Source organism: Heteronotia binoei, chromosome 6 (assembly GCF_032191835.1).
Source record: "Heteronotia binoei isolate CCM8104 ecotype False Entrance Well chromosome 6, APGP_CSIRO_Hbin_v1, whole genome shotgun sequence".
In the NCBI taxonomy this organism is placed as follows: domain Eukaryota; kingdom Metazoa; phylum Chordata; class Lepidosauria; order Squamata; family Gekkonidae; genus Heteronotia; species Heteronotia binoei.
The window spans coordinates 54,230,057-54,245,982 of NC_083228.1; the positions used below are offsets into that span (position 1 = coordinate 54,230,057).

The 15,926-nt window shown below is 39.1% G+C and overlaps 1 protein-coding gene across 3 annotated transcripts in view; it reads right to left on the reverse strand.

Moving 5' to 3' along the window:
- LOC132573753 (disintegrin and metalloproteinase domain-containing protein 9-like) overlaps window positions 1–15,926 on the reverse strand; it is a 56,795-nt gene that overhangs the window by 37,968 nt on the left and 2,901 nt on the right. The window contains exons 2-12 of one of the 3 annotated variants that reach the window (XM_060241468.1): window positions 14,916–15,007; window positions 12,915–12,991; window positions 11,091–11,169; window positions 9,987–10,063; window positions 9,157–9,376; window positions 7,651–7,716; window positions 7,497–7,568; window positions 6,671–6,843; window positions 3,373–3,457; window positions 1,840–1,961; window positions 57–228 (exon numbers count right to left, since the gene is read on the reverse strand). In XM_060241468.1, coding sequence (XP_060097451.1) covers window positions 57–228; window positions 1,840–1,961; window positions 3,373–3,457; window positions 6,671–6,843; window positions 7,497–7,568; window positions 7,651–7,716; window positions 9,157–9,376; window positions 9,987–10,063; window positions 11,091–11,169; window positions 12,915–12,991; window positions 14,916–15,007 — 1,235 coding nt within the window. The remainder of the gene's footprint in view (window positions 1–56; window positions 229–1,839; window positions 1,962–3,372; window positions 3,458–6,670; window positions 6,844–7,496; window positions 7,569–7,650; window positions 7,717–9,156; window positions 9,377–9,986; window positions 10,064–11,090; window positions 11,170–12,914; window positions 12,992–14,915; window positions 15,008–15,926) is intronic. The other 2 variants (XM_060241469.1, XM_060241470.1) reach the window with 2 other exon arrangements.

Sequence of the window (15,926 nt, forward strand, 5' to 3'; positions counted from 1 at the left end):
GAAAGGGCTAAATGAAAGATTTACCCAAGAAATCTGCATAATAAAAAAATACTTACTTCTGGTGTACCACAGTCACATTCTTCATCCTTATCCATTATGTGATTGCCGCAAACAGGTTCTGTGAAGATATCACTTGGTTTGGGAGGGTTTCTAAGACAGCTTCCACCACCTCTCAAGATGAGATTTTCAAAGTCATTTGCACTGCAACTGCTGAAGTTCTTGGACCCACTAGAAAGCAAAATATTGTCAAGCATATTTATTTGCCCAAACAATTATGCCTATCCTCTTACCCATCTGGCGGCTAAAGTATTATTACTAAGACAACTGAGATCATGCATCTCTTTTTTCTAAAACTGGAAAGTAGCTGAACATCCTGGGCTTCTTGTAAAACAAGGAAAGTTATAAACATCAGAGAGGAAGACAAAAGTATACAGCACAGTACTTTAGATTTTGCTGAAAATATTCTGCTATTATCAGCATATAGGAAGCCATCATGGCACAGTGGTTAGTGTGTGTCAGGCTAACTGCTTGAGCAAATGATGGACATCTCTTCACAAAGAGGAAATTGTAGGCTCATGCAGCCTCAGCTTGCCTTAGGGTACCCAAGGAAGGAAGAGGTGGTTTTAATTTATACTCAGTTTTGCTATTTGAAATCTCCACCACCTCATATAATATCTTATTAGCAGGGGGTTGTTTTGTAGAAAAATAGGTGGTGGAGCTCATCCAGGGATTGTTATGCAGCTGCACCTACTATTCAATGGACAAGGTGGGAAGGAAGAGGGGGAACCCTCAGAAAGGTTCAAGAGCTGTGCTCCTGTGAGCTCCTGCTGAATCCGAGGCCTGCCTGTTTATTAGCATTTCAGTTCCTGTTTTTGGATAGCAAACCCAGTGGAAGTTGAAGGGTTAAACTACCAATCTCTTGCCTGAACAACTGTGGAGGCAAACTGAGACTGCATAAACCTGCAATTTGCATTTTAAGGTTGAGGCCAAGTCATCTGTTTGATCTATAAGTAAAGGGAGATCTGAATTCAAAGGCCCTCTCATCCATAAAGATCCATTGGTAAATTCACTGTATGTTAGACCAATCCACCTCACAGAATTGTTGTAAAATAGAGATGGGGAGACTTATTTATGCTGCCTTGAGTTTGTTAAAGGAAAAGAGAGATTAAAATGTGACAGAATACAGAAAGAAACTGGATGAAAAGCTAGTAAATGCAAGCTCAATTTTTCCCAAATACATCTTTATTGCAATAAATGTCATATTACATTATTTAATATTACATAATATAAGTACATGAAATATAAATACCAATAAGAATTATCTATATAGGCTCATAATCTCAAAATCATTAACTGATGACACAGCTGAACAATATATACTAATCCATGTTTTATCAAGTATTAATCCTCATATTATACACTTTCAATACTAAAACTTGTAATATAAAAATATTTGTAAATTCTCAATCAATACCATTTACCATAAGCCTAAATTATCCATCAGTCTTGGAATCTCATTTTGGGAAGTTAAATAATTTAGGATAGGTAGCCAAATTGCAGGAAAATTAGATTGAGAGTTTGGATGTTCAAGAAGATATATATTGTGAAGGTCGTGCCTGGATTACACACTATAGTCTATACAGTGATTATTGTTCTATTCGAGGCAGTCTCAGTGTATATCCTGCTCCAGTTTAGGACTCGATTATACTACTGTACCACAAAATTCTGCAATATACTAATCCTGGGATTGTAGTGTTTGATGCCAAGCATCTAACAGATCAAGGAACCAAGACTGACATGTTAGAATCTAAGCTATAAATTAAAATAAAGAGTTCTTACCCAGCCTTACTGTGCATAATGTAGGAACCTGGACATCCTTTATCATCATGATTCATACCCAGATTATGTCCCAGTTCATGTGCAACAACTGAAGCATGACCAATCACATTCTCATGGTTAAACTGGCAATGAGTTCAAAGAGATATTATGTAAACATAATAAAAACTTTTGCAGCAGCATTTATTCCTGGCTTTTTGGGACACCAAAGTGTTTCTCACATTTATGCCTGCTCTTAAACTTCTTAGGCCTGGAACCTGCCCAGTTTGCTTGAACAAACATGAATCTATCTTATTCTGAGTTAGATCACTGATCTATCAAGGTCACTACTCCAGGGAGCAGCACTCCAGGGTCTCATTCAGAAGTTTTTCACATCACTTACTACCTTGCCATCTGGAGAGCATTTGTAATACTGAGCGATCTCCAGCCCTCACCTGGAGATTGGCAAAAGTGGTTCCCAGGGAGAAAATTGCTGGTAGTATCAAGGCACCCAGAGGGTGCTGCCAGGCCTAGGGTAGCCAACCACCAGATGGAGCCTGAAGATCTCCTGGGATCACCAAAGACAACCAAAGACAACACATCTCTCTCCCCATCCTGGAGAAAACCACTGCTTTTGGAGGGTGGACTGTATGCCATTCTATTCACCTGAGACCGCTCCCTTCACTGAGAAAAGTAGCCTGGGGTGCCTAGCAACAGACTGGCTAGCACTTCCCAGGGGGCAGGAAACAGTCCAGTAGGGCCAGCCCTTGGGTCAGCTTGGGGCAGAGGGCCATTGCTGGCAGCCACCTCAAAGTTAGGCTGCAAGAGCTGAAGGAGTCAAACTTGGGCTTCAGAGTGGCTTTGTGCCTTTTTTTGCTGTGAAGTGGAAGGAGCCAAATTTTTGCCACAGATGGTTGCGGGAGATGGTTGAGAAACGGCAGAGATGTGTCTCCATCTGAGGTAAGTTCATTTTAGTGACTGGGGGAATGTTTGGCAGTCTTTAGTGGGCAGGTCACACTGAGTAGAGTCAACAGGCAAGCCAAAAGTTGTAGAAGATACTGGAGAAGCAGCAAAGATATGTCTCTGTCTGAGGCAAGTTCATTTTGGCAGTTGGGGGAGCATCTCACAGTCTACAGTGGGCAGGTGACACTGAGTAGAGCCAATAGGAAAGCCAAACTGATGACAGAGGCTTCATTATCCAATTGTTGATGCAGTCCAGTCTCACCAAGTCCCAACAAATGAGGGAAATGGAATTTGCCAACATGAAACCAGTTTTATGTCTATAGATACTTAATTAAGGCAAACATTTTTTATGCTCCCTGAATGAATAACAGTCATGTTTCAGAATTAGACCAAAGGTATTAAATTGAGCCAGTGGATTAAAAACACCTTAAAAAAAGCATATATTTGTGGAGCTAGAACAGATAGTGATTGTTGGCTAAGTCTCTAATAACTCCAAGGCAAATTTTCAAGATCCAATAGACATGGCTGAACAGAGGTGTTCTGGTATATACATCTTCTGCTTAATAGACCAGAATGAGAATGTAGTATACTTACAGTGCTGATTGACCCTCCAAAATCCCGATTACAAACTGTCCCAATAAAAGCCATTCCAACTGTTGTACCAAATGACTGTCTCCCTCTGCAGGTACAAGAACAGAATTTGAGTAATGCAGCTGGAACTGTTTGCACAGTTTGACCCTTTTCAAACTGCTTTTGTATTCCATTTCAGTAACTGGTTAGTATGTTTTTTTCCCGGTCATTTCAGACAGACCTATTTTAGCAACCAGCTGCTAGTGGGATTTATTTACCTGTTCATACAAACTGCATTTGTGGGAAACTGCTTCTTTCCGTTTTCAGCTCTTTCATTATACTTTTGAATCGCTGTGGTGTGTTGCTTAACATGCTATCTCTGAAGTGCTATGCTCATTTCAAACAGTGGCACTTCCTCCCCCCACACACTGTGCGATATTCCTCAGACTTTTTTAAAAGTTAAAGTCTGAGGAAGATCACTCAGTGACAGGGCTGGATCTGGGGGGTAGGCAGAGGGGGGTGCTTGCCTTGGGTGCTGACAGAGGGGGGGTGTGCCAAATTGGGTATGGAGTCCATTGTATTCTATGGGACCATAAGACAGAATGGCCCATAAGGGGGTGCCATTTTTTAATTTTGCCCCCCCCCCTCAAAAAACATGTAGATCCAGTCCTGCTCAGTGAAAGAAAGGCAGGGGAGAAAGTGCCACTGTTTGAAGTGATTGTAGCACTTCAAAGATGGCTCATTAACAGAAGGAAATTTGATGTATGAAACCCCCATCCCTTGTATGACTTTACTTGAAATCGGGCCAACAATGAATAATATCCATTTTTGAATGGTAATGTGAAAAGGGCCTTTATTTGTGCTGAAGTATGGAAGCTCTGGAATCCAATGTAAAATCTAGGGGCCTAAAGACCAAATCCTATGAGGAAAGGCTAAGGGAATGTTTCAGTCTGGAGAACAGGAAGCTGATGGAGGACATGATCACTTTCTGAAAGGCTTTCAGCTAGAGGAGAACTGTTCCTGTTGGCAGCAGAGCATAGGACATGCAATAATGGCTTTACATTATGGCTGGAAAGGTATCAGATGGATACTAGGGAAAATTTTTTACAGTAAGAGTAGTTCAGCAGTGGAATCAGCTGGCTAGGGGAGGTGGTGAACACACTCTTGCTGGTAGTCTTCAAGCAGTGGTTGGATGAACACTTGTCAAGGATGCTTTAGGCTGATCCTACATTGAGCAGGAATCTTAACTCAGAATATGAACTCACTCAACATCCAGACTGAAGTATGAACACATGAAGCTGCCTAATTCCATGTCAGATTATTGGTCCACCTAGGACAGTCTTGTCCACTGTGACTAGCACTGTGACCAGGGCCTCAGGCAGAAGATGGTCTTTCATAATACCTAAGATCTTTTAACTGGAGTTGCCAGGGATTGTATCTGGAAAGCATATTGCCTTTTCAACTACAGCACTGAATCCTCACAGCTGCTGACATAAGCCTGCTGAAAAACCTAGAACATGGCCCAAAATGCAGCAGCAGGTAAGACTGCCAATCTCCAGGTGGTGGCTGGAGATCTCCTAGGATTACAATTGATTTCCAGATGACAGAGATAAATGCACTTGGAGAAAACAGCCACTTTGTAAGGTGGACTCTTTGGTATTTTAGCCCACTGAAGTTCCTCCCTTCCCCAACCCCTCCCTCCTTAGGCTGCACCTCCAAAATCTCCAGCTATTTTGCAAATTGGAGCTGGCAACCCTAGCAGTGAGGTTATAATTGGGGCTTGATACAGGGATCATATAACCTGTCAAGTTAATTGGGTCAGAGTGTCAGATGGTTATGCTGCATTGAGGTGTTCATTCATATTCAGTCATTCCTATTTCTTTGCACTATATTGCACCCCTATATTACAACCTCATAACCTGGACTGTATACTCATTTTCTTCCTTGCTCAAACATGTATCTAATTGTGCTTACTCTGGCATTTCACTTGCTGGTAACTTTTCACAAGATGCGCAGGAGGAAGACTTCGGCAGTGTAACTATTATCTGGTAGCCTTGAGCGCCCGGAGAAGACTCTCTATGTTATACACCTAATCCTGGGAACCTTAACAGTCAGGGGCTGGCTTTAGCTTGCATGCCTTTTTTGCCTGGTATATTATTGTTTCTGTTTGTAAGTTACCGCATTCTCGGCAATGGCTTCATAGCACAAAGGTCCATTGCTTTATATAGATCTTCAATGAACTTCTGACCATTTTCATATGCGCTGAGTTGACTGGGATCAGTAACAGACAAAACCTCACATAACCTCTGTCCTGAAAGATCTGCACTGTTATTTGTATCTGGGCACAATTCAAAGTGCTATTTTTTTAACCTACAAAATGTCTTGAGTTATGGTACTTGAAGGATTTCTTCCTTTTGTACTGACCAGCTCACCAGTTAAAATTGTCTTCCCAAGTTCTGCTCTGTGTGCCCTGGCCTACAGTGTCAGCGATGGGTGCCAGCCAGAGACAGCAATGCCAGAGATGGATGCCAGCCAGAGACTGGGGTTCTCAGTAGGGATACTTTGCCCCTAGAGGCTTGCCTGTTACCTACGTTATTGTACTTTAGATGCAAGGCCAAAACTTTCTCTTTACATATAATGGAAGGATTCCATCTTTCTGTTTCAGTGGTCTGGTTCTAGCCCAGGGCTGATTCATGGCTTCTGGTTTTAAGACTTGTTTTAATATTGATCATTTTTATGTCTGTTGTTTTTAAAATTTTGTTGTAGCATTTTTTATCTTGTGAACCATCTTCAGCAGTTCTCTGCCTGAACAGGTGATGTAAATAAATACATACAGTCAGGATTTAGATTCTAGTAGCCAGGGCAATGAGGGGAGGGGAGGATGCCTCCCACATTCAATTATGTTAGCCAATCCTCTGTGCTGTTTGTCTCCCCCTTTTTTTCTTTGGATTACAAAATGAACATTCTTTAAATCCCATAATATCCAAACACACACACACACGTCCCCTGAGCACAAAATTTCAAATTCTGAAAGAAAAATAATACAAATTACACACAAAAGTACACTTACAGTGCTAAGTGCTAATACTAAGCATGATTATACTGTGTTAAATTCATTTATGTCAACAAGTTTAGAAGGATTTCATTCTGTCTAGGATTGCACTGAAAGTTTATCAAACCTACACATAAAATGTATTTAGGCACAATCTACTAATTTGCATTATTTATGCCAGCTGCAGAATTTTAGATCTTTTTTAAAGCACAGGATCCCAGCTCCAATTTGTGATCACAGACTGGCTGATGTGAAGGAACCATTCCTTACATTATAAGATGGCTAACATCATTTCTCGGTAGATTCATGAGAGTTTTCTGTCTCCAAGTTGCAAATGCACTCAGTACATCTCCAGCTGAACCAATATCCACATCTATGAAGTTTTCTTCAGTCCATATCTCCAGTCCAACTAGGACAATTTGTATGTTTAAAGAACTGAACATCTGCAACACACAATTGTCATTACTGTAAAGGCATCAGTAAGTTGATTAGATGCCAATTTCCCCGAACCCTGCATATTTTTGTTTGGACACTTTTCCCCAACATGTATACAAATGGATGCATTTCAAGTCATTCCTGATAACACATAACACAGTACTACATCTGTATCCTACCTTATCTGTATATTATTATGTGTATTATATTCCTGTATTAACAGGAATGACTAATAACATGTACTATGAAGCTGTATATAATAGGAGAGAAAATTCTGATTAAATAATAAATAATTGGACTTCCCCCTTGACTCATATGTTAGAAGATACTAGCATCATATAATTTTTGCAAGAGTTGTCAACTACAATCATCACTAATGTTTGTACAATTCTATCATCTGTATAACTTCTAAATGAATTGTTCAAAACATGCCCAGAGTTTAGAGTTCTGAGTGCTCTTCAGGTACAATGTTTAATGAAAGCAATGGTGATTCAAGTCTGAAAATGACCAGTTGGTGACCCACATACAAGCAAAATTCAACCCTTTCTAAAACAGGCTGTGAAACTGAAACCTAGATACTGATAGAAGTGGAACTACAAAAGTAATTGAAAAACATTACTGCATTCTTTCTTCTTGTAATAATGACCCCGTGTTGGCTTACCATATCAACCTGATTCACCAATTCAACTATTTCCTTGCTCACAGCTGCCACATCTTTATGTTTCTGCAAATACTGAAACAATTCAAAATATAAGATTTCATGGGTGGGAAGTTTAGATACTACAGCAATACATTATTGGGTTTCAAAAGATTACCTTCTTGTTATCCACAACCATGTATAATTCGACATAGCTTTTCTGTGGCAGCACAGCACGTCTCCTCTGTAAATTGGAACAAATAAACACTTCAAAATTTCTAAAGGTAACAGAGATCCAAGTAATAAAATAATTTACAAGCTGAACTTGTACTATTAATTTTTTACAACTCATCTATGTGAAATTGTTTTGAAATGGAAGATTCATAAAAAAAACCATAAAGTAGGAAGGTCCCTATTGGGCAGGGGTTCCCAACCTTTTTGAGTCTGTGGGCATATTCTTAATTTGGACACGACAGATGGAATTTGGACTCATGTTGCAAGTACAACTACAATATGGCAGCTGTGAGAGGCAGACCCACACATAAAGGAAGGCCAAGTGTAATGGACAAGAGGAGTAATTTGTAAAAATACACTGAGAAAGAGCAGTGAGAAAAAGAAGACCAATAGTGTAGTGGTACCTGCTGCTAAACCAGTGTTATTTTTTTAATGTGCATGGCCAATCAGATCTCCAATGGCCAATCAGAAGCCCTGCTTGGTAGTTGCCCCACATGGCTCCACCCACTCTCTCAAAACACTTGGAAGGTGCCAAGAAAGGTGTCAGTGAACACTATGGCATCCATGGGCATCACATTGGGGACCCTTGCTATCAGGCATCTAGTTCAAGCTCCTGTTCAACATAGGAGAATCCAAAACTAGAGCATCCCTGACAGATAGATATACAGCCTCTGCTTGAAGACTTCAGCGAGGGAGAATGTCCTCACCCCCAGATTGATTTCATCATTGAACTGCTTTCATCATTAGCAATAAAATGTTCACATATCTACCTTCCTGCAGCTTAAGTACATTACACCAACAAGCTGTTCTCAAAAGACTGAATATTCCTCCATTATAAAAATGTCCTGTACACAGAAAAACTAGATCTCCATGAGAAGGGTTCTGGCATAGCCTTCTCCCTACTTATAGGGTTTTTATTCCCTGGGTGAAGATTCCATCTCATAAACCTGTAGTCTGAAATGACTCACTTTCAGTATAACTTTACCAACTCAGTGAGAACTATGCTACAGTATTCCATGAGAACTAGGCCAATCCAGAGACCAGGAATAAGCATATGGACCACCCTCTGAGCAAGCACAGAAAGCTGCACAGAAAGCTGCTGTATGTATCTGTGTTCTTGCTTGCTTCTATGGATAATTCAAATACTGTGTTTGTCACAGCAATCTACCGTGGTCAAGGAGCACTTCTATCTTCATCTTGGTTAATGACTGAGAAGAAAGTGGTTTAAGAAACAAATGGGGAAATCCTCAAGATGAACAACTCATTTCAAAAATTACCACTGGCCTATTTAACAAAGCATTATTTTAATTATGGAAATCAATCACTGAGCCCCTTCTATATTGGAAATAAATTACAAATCTCAGCTCAAAACCAAAAATACAATTATTAAAGCTATAACAACTAGATTAGGAAACATATACAGTTTCTGAAAACTAAGAATTGCTTTTACCCGTAGAATGGTATCCTTGCTAAAATGATCATGTGATATATTTGTGTATTTCAGAAAAGCCTCCATGCTCTGCTGGTGATGATATAGGTTATTATTCTGCACACCACACAGAACAGAGTCTTGAGGAGAATTTTCTACTGGATAGAAAAAATGTTCAAATTTATCTGATCCATTAATTGGCTCCATGCCATATCGTTTGCCACCAATATGGAGGATTCCCCTGAAACCACAAAAGAAAATTTACTCATTCATTTTTTCCTTCTTTCCAAAAAACATGACAATGAGTCATCATTGCTAAATAACTTACAGAAATAGTATTTAGTGGAACTAATACATACGCACACACACATATACAAACTTTAACTTGGTACTCTGTCAATTTCTTAATAAGCCACTATGATCTCTGAACATGCTGGTCCACATTCAAGTTTCAAAAAATCTATGAATGAACTTCATATTCTAGTCAGATTCATGTACTCGCAGAGTTTGTCAATTCAGTTACTTTAATCAAAACTTGTAAGTATAACCAATGCTATAAAATGTTCAGTGATCTCTAAAAACAATATGCCGGAATTATAGACATGATTTGGTTGTCTAGCAATCCTAAGGACACATTCTTGGAAATAAGTCTCCACCGAATATAACGTATTTAGGATTGGACCCTAAAACTGGATCCCATTACTTTCAACAAATCTTTGATGTCACAAAGTTTTAGAAGACTAGGAAGCCACCCTCAATAGTGGGGTATAAGCAATAGCTTAATAAATAAATAAAGTTTCCCTTTTCTCTGGCAAATTAAAAGAATCAAGATGAAAAAGAAAAGATAATACCTAAGTCCATCACAAGTACTGAAAGCAAGCACAGAGTCAGCAACTCCTTCAAGAACTCCATGGTAATAGCAGTGAGTCTGGAACCAATTAACAATATAAACACAGTGGTTCTCTCATGCAAGGGACAGATTTAACTTGTCATTTGGCAGAGACAAACATATCATTCTTACACAAACTGGCAACCAGTTCCTAAACATGTTTACAATGAAGGTAGTTCAACTGATGACCTAAAATTAAAACATTAAAGTAATTCAACTGAAACTTATTTCTAAGGGCACAATCTTTCCTATTCAGACATAGCAGTGTGAAAGGAAATTGTCATAAAACTAATTAAAAGATAATTCTGCTACTAAATTCTGGTTCTGTGTGGCTGGAAATCTGGTGAGCTGACTGGTTCTTTGACTTAATTATTAGGATAGTCTGTATACCCAAGTATCAAAATGTGATGGACAGCATTTGCTCTGAATGGATAATGCCCAACTGTGCCTAAAAACACATAATCTTCAAATGAATACCATAGGGAACTGGAATTCTAGACTCTTAGCAAATGAAGTACCAGGCTTTGAAGATTAAAGTTGTACCTATCTGAGATCAGACCATGGGGAATGCAGAGGCATTCACAGAAACAACACAGTATTCAGTTGGGAATATATTTTTTGTTTCCCTCAGTAATTCCTTATTCAGCTTCATTCCCATCCTGCACCAATGTAGAGCTTTCTTTGGCCCTTAAGAGAAAAAAGTAGTAGCTATATCCCTATAGTGATATAGCAATGCCAATAAAAAAGCTGGCAAAAACCTTGCTGGTGGTGCAAATGGCAAGCATGAAGGGATATGAAGGAAAAATGGCATGGTGTTTGTGGTGGTTCAGAAATTCAAACTTTTCCATCCAAATGGTGGAGAAACCCACTTTGACTCTGATCATCACAGAAACATTTTAGTAAGTAGCAAATAGAACTACAGCAAATAGCATGACCAATGATAGGAAAAGGATGATCAGAGAATGACTAAAAACAACATTGTGTGTATGGTTAAAAAAAAAACATTACTGTTTGGTTGCAAACCCAGATCAAAAACTCTACAAGTAAGCAGCCATAGACAGTATACCTTGGCTTCGAAGGGCATTGTCTTCAATTTCCCATCATTGATGTAGGTAAATATTGTGAAGTTTTTACCAATAAGATTTCTGAAATTAAAAAATAATATATTTCATGATATCTGAATTAAAATCTTATGTCAAAAAACCAGACAATTCAGCAAGCTGTACAAGAGCAAATTTTCCATTAAGTAATTTAGGGAAGCAGTATTGTATCCTATTACCACATCTGAACTAAAATAGTATCTAGTATACAGAGGATTAATAACAGAGAAGGGCTACACCAGACTGGCCTTCCTTTTTTTGTTGGGATGTCAGGCCACCCATCTGGTTAGTCAGAAAGCAGTTCAAGAGTATAACTTCCTTAATATATGATATTACTGGTCAGCGTCTACCACTCTCTCCCAAGCTTTTCTTATTAAACTATTGGAAAGATATTTGAGTTAACAAATACCACCGTATTTTGATTTCTTTGATATTCACTGCTGCTAAATTGGCTATTGCTAGCAAGTGGAAATCCTTTGACTCTCCTTCCCTACAAAAGTGGTGCAGCAAGATGTGGGAGTTCTTCATCTTAGAAAAAATTACTGAATCTAAAAAACAGTACGAAAGTCCTGATGGTTCATCCTCCTTCTCTCGTATATAGATGCCATATCTTAGTTGGAAGTTCAAACATACTTTAAATCCCTCCTCCCTTTCGGTTCATGACTGCTTGTCTTTATTAATGTCTTAACCAAGCAAGGTTAATGGCGGGGCAAAACATTACGCTACTATGTATATAGATTCCCTTATTTAACTTAACTGTTTTTTTTCTTACGCCAAGTGGATTGTCAATCTATTTTGTCTATCAAGTAAGCTAGATAACCTTGCAACTACTTACGGAAAAGGAAATGGTTGATGTAAAATTATATGGTTATTGTCTAAAATGCTATACTAAGAAAAAATGCAGCCTCTTACTTCCGTGTAACATTTGAACTGTTTTGTTATTTGTATGTTGTTGGATAGCCCAATAAAGATGTTTTGTTTTTGTTTTTAAAGAGTATAACTTCCTGTATAACTGGAGACTTTGTCCTGATAAACAACAGCCAAGAAAGTAAAAAGAACACACAGACAAACAGAGCACACTACTAAGAAAATCTTTTGAACCAAAAGTTAATCTCACAGTTGACTTTATAGAAATTATTAAAATCTAAATGTCTTTTGGATCAGAGACTCCTCTTTGGGACTAGACAAAAATATTATTATCTCCTGGACATCTCTTCATACTGCCTAGTCTTACCCTAACAAGGCTGCTTCCACACAGAGATGGCTAGCAGGCATGAAATGCTAGATTCTACCTTCTGAAGGGAAAGTGATCTCTGTAGTCTGGAGATCAATTGTAATTCCAGGTTGATAACTTTAGCAGCCACCCAGGAAAAGAGCAAGCAGGCCACAGTGTGGTGGCAATAGACTTACTCTCTTTCCTCCACAGCCAGCTTGCTCGCCTCTGGGCATCTTGGCAATATCATACATTCACCTGAGCTGCCATGCCTCATACTAAGAAGATAGTAAGTCCTTCACTACACTCTAGATACAGGGCTGGCTAAGGTTCAAGTTGACGGAAGAGACGAGTTTTGAATAAGGAGGCCAGGTCTCCCGTTATAGCATGTGACCTTCTGGCCAGGCCCTCCACTCCCCACCATGATCTAAGATCTTTGTACATTACCTTGATTTAAAAAAAGAGATTCCCTTTCCTTCTCTAAGCATTCTGTCATTCCAACTGACTGTTCCAATGAAATATTAATACAAAAAAATTATACTGACTAAAGTAAAACTTAGAGCACCATATAGCATACTTATTTTTCTTTAATTTCAGGATGTGTGTTCCATTTCCAGTCTGAATCAAGTAAGAGAGTTCGTTACTTAAATGTCCCTGAAAAATAAATCATATAAGATGTAGTTTTCAAATCCATCATAAAATAAGTGCTGTTGTCTGTTATTTAAAAAAAAATAAACAGAAAAAACCCCAGAGTTTGTCTAGCTAGACATAGGGAATTCTACCAGAATTCCTGCCAAATAGAAAGGTATTGTGGTATGTTATAATTTGTAATGTTTACACCCTAAGCTTACAGATCTTCAGCACTGTGAATGATGCAACATGTGGCTTGTGCTGACAGATTTGAAGCAGCATCTTATGCAAGGAATAATGACTGGCCTCCCAACTGCAACCCATTTATTCATAGTCTACTTGTCTCCCTAAGCATCTTACAACAATCATTCTTTCCTCCTCTGTTTTATGAAGTACTCCTGTAATGTTGGTTTGGCTGTGCTTTGCCCAAGGTAACTCAACAAGTTTCCATGTCAAACCTGGGGATTCAAACCTTGATCTTCCAGAACCTTGTCTGACACACTGACTTTTACACCACACTGGAACACATATCATTGTTTTGATATAGCTGGTTCCATGGTATCTATAAACTTGTTAGTATAAAGATAAGTAATCCTCAATTATGATCCATCTTTGTAACTGTCTTTGTAAAGCTACTGAACATGCAATTGGCAAAAGAAAGGTAGTGCATCATTAAAAGCGAGTTAACATGGTGTAGTGGTTAAAAAGAGTGGAAGCTGATCAGGAGAACTGAGTATGCTTCTCCTGCTCCTCCATATGAAGCATACTTGGTGACCTTGAAACATTCACAGTTTTCTCAGAACTCTTTCACCCCACCTAATTCACATAGGGTTGACAATCCCCAGTTGGGGACAGGGGTGGAGTTGAATGTCTGCCAGGCATTCCATTATACCCTACGGAGACTAGTCCTCATAGGGTATAATGGAGAATCACTCCATGGCTAACTGGGGCTCAGGGGAGGGAGCTGTTTTGAGATAGAGACACCAAATTTCCAACCTAGCATCTGGTGCCTCTCCTAAAAAAAAAACACCCTATTTTTTTTAAATGGCCAGAGGGCCCAATTCTATGAGTCCCAAAAGAAGGTGCCCCTATCCTCCATTATTTCCAATGGAGGGAAGGCATTTAAAAGGAACACTGTCCCTTGAAGTGTGATGGCCAGATCTCCCTTTGGAGTTCAGCTGTGCTTGTCACAACCTTGTTCCTGACTTCACCCCCAAAGTCCCCAGATATTTCCTGAGTTGGACCCGGCAACCCTAACCTCACAAGGTGTCTGTTGTGAAGAGAGGAAGGGAATGTAATTGCCAGCCGCTACAAAGCTCCTCAGGGCCTCCTTACTGATTTGTTATCTTTTCATAGGGCCTATAAAACGGAGCTATTCAGCCAGGCCTTTGGTTGAGGCAATGGGTGTCCAATCCCATCAGCTGGCCTTCTTTGCTGTGATACCATTTTATTGCTACACCATCACCCATTGTATTTTTAGACCATTAGTACAGTGAATTGTAGAATGGGCCCAATTGAAACCACCAGCTATGATCTATAACTTGCCTATCATTTTATTGTACTGCCTCATACTGTTTTGATTGTAATTATAAGTATTAATTGCTGTTTCATCTATGTTGTCATCCAGCCAGAGCCCATTTCAGGAAAGGGCAGAATGTAAGTCAACTAACTAAATAAATAAACAGAGTAGAGAAAAGCAGGATATTAAAACCTTCTTTTTCTAAAACACACTGCTGCACTATGCTATGTCCTGGGTTTGTTGGCAGCACCAAAGGAATGTTCATGGAATGTGATAGGATGCTAGGTAACAATTCGTCTTCCTGATACTATGAACATTTTCTTCTGGAGCAAAGGCCTGTAATTAAATTTGCTTGTCACATTATTTATAGAAAAGTTTGTATAGCAGGATGTCTTATCAAAAGGAAAAAAATGTGGCAGAGAAACAAACCTCATGAAGATGAGTCCAGTGCTTCTCTGACAGTCTTTGAGGAGTGACAATTTCATAAGTGGAATATCTAGGGATCTGATGAGCACTTCCACCTAAAAGAAGGTTATATTTGTTTTCAGTTTGGACAGACATTTTTATTAAAAAGATACAAAATATATTTTGGAAAGTTCTGAAGGCTCTCCAGTTCTGTTTTAAGAGGAACATAGCAAATGTAGTCCATCAAAATATCAGAGCAGCCACAAAGTCTTTACATGCTTATAAATCAACAAAGGAATCCCTTCATAGTGGAGGTCTGAGCAGTCAGACCAGACATCAAAAGCTGGCAAATCTTAAAAAATTGTTTAGAATGAAAAAAAGCTGGCAAATCTCAGCATCTGCTAGGGTCCCTATCAATTGGAGACTCGAAAATTGCCTTCTTGTCTTTTTAGCAGATTCTTGAGCACAGTTGGCCAGTGCTGCCACCAAGCCATGTGGTGCTTTCTTCTCTCCTCCCATCATCTCTATTCTTATTTATTTATTTAGTAGGCTTATGTTTCGCCCTTTCCCATAATGGGCTCAGGGCAGATCACAACATAAATTGGACAATAAAAACCTACAATTCATATTTAAAATAATACAATAAAACCAAAACAGTAGAACAATAAAATTACCATCAGTTGTAATGCAGGGATTTTATCGTGCACCATATTGTAACATTAATTGTTATATCTTAATCCTGTACAGTTAAAAGAATTTTTAACTATTATTATGTTGTTAGCTGCCCTGAGCCATGATGCACAGGGAAGGGCGGGTTAGAAATCTAAAGTAAAATATAAATAAATCACATCCAAGCCCCTCCCCCTCTCCTTCACTGAGCAAGCAGGATGGAGATAGAGCTGTGGCAACTGATGTCAGTTGGGCAGCAAAGGATGGATTTCCAAGCTGATGTTTGATGCCTTAGCACCAAACCCATTACCTTCAAGGTCAATTTTAAACTGCCACTGAAAAGCATGAAAAGGTAACTTTTGCTTG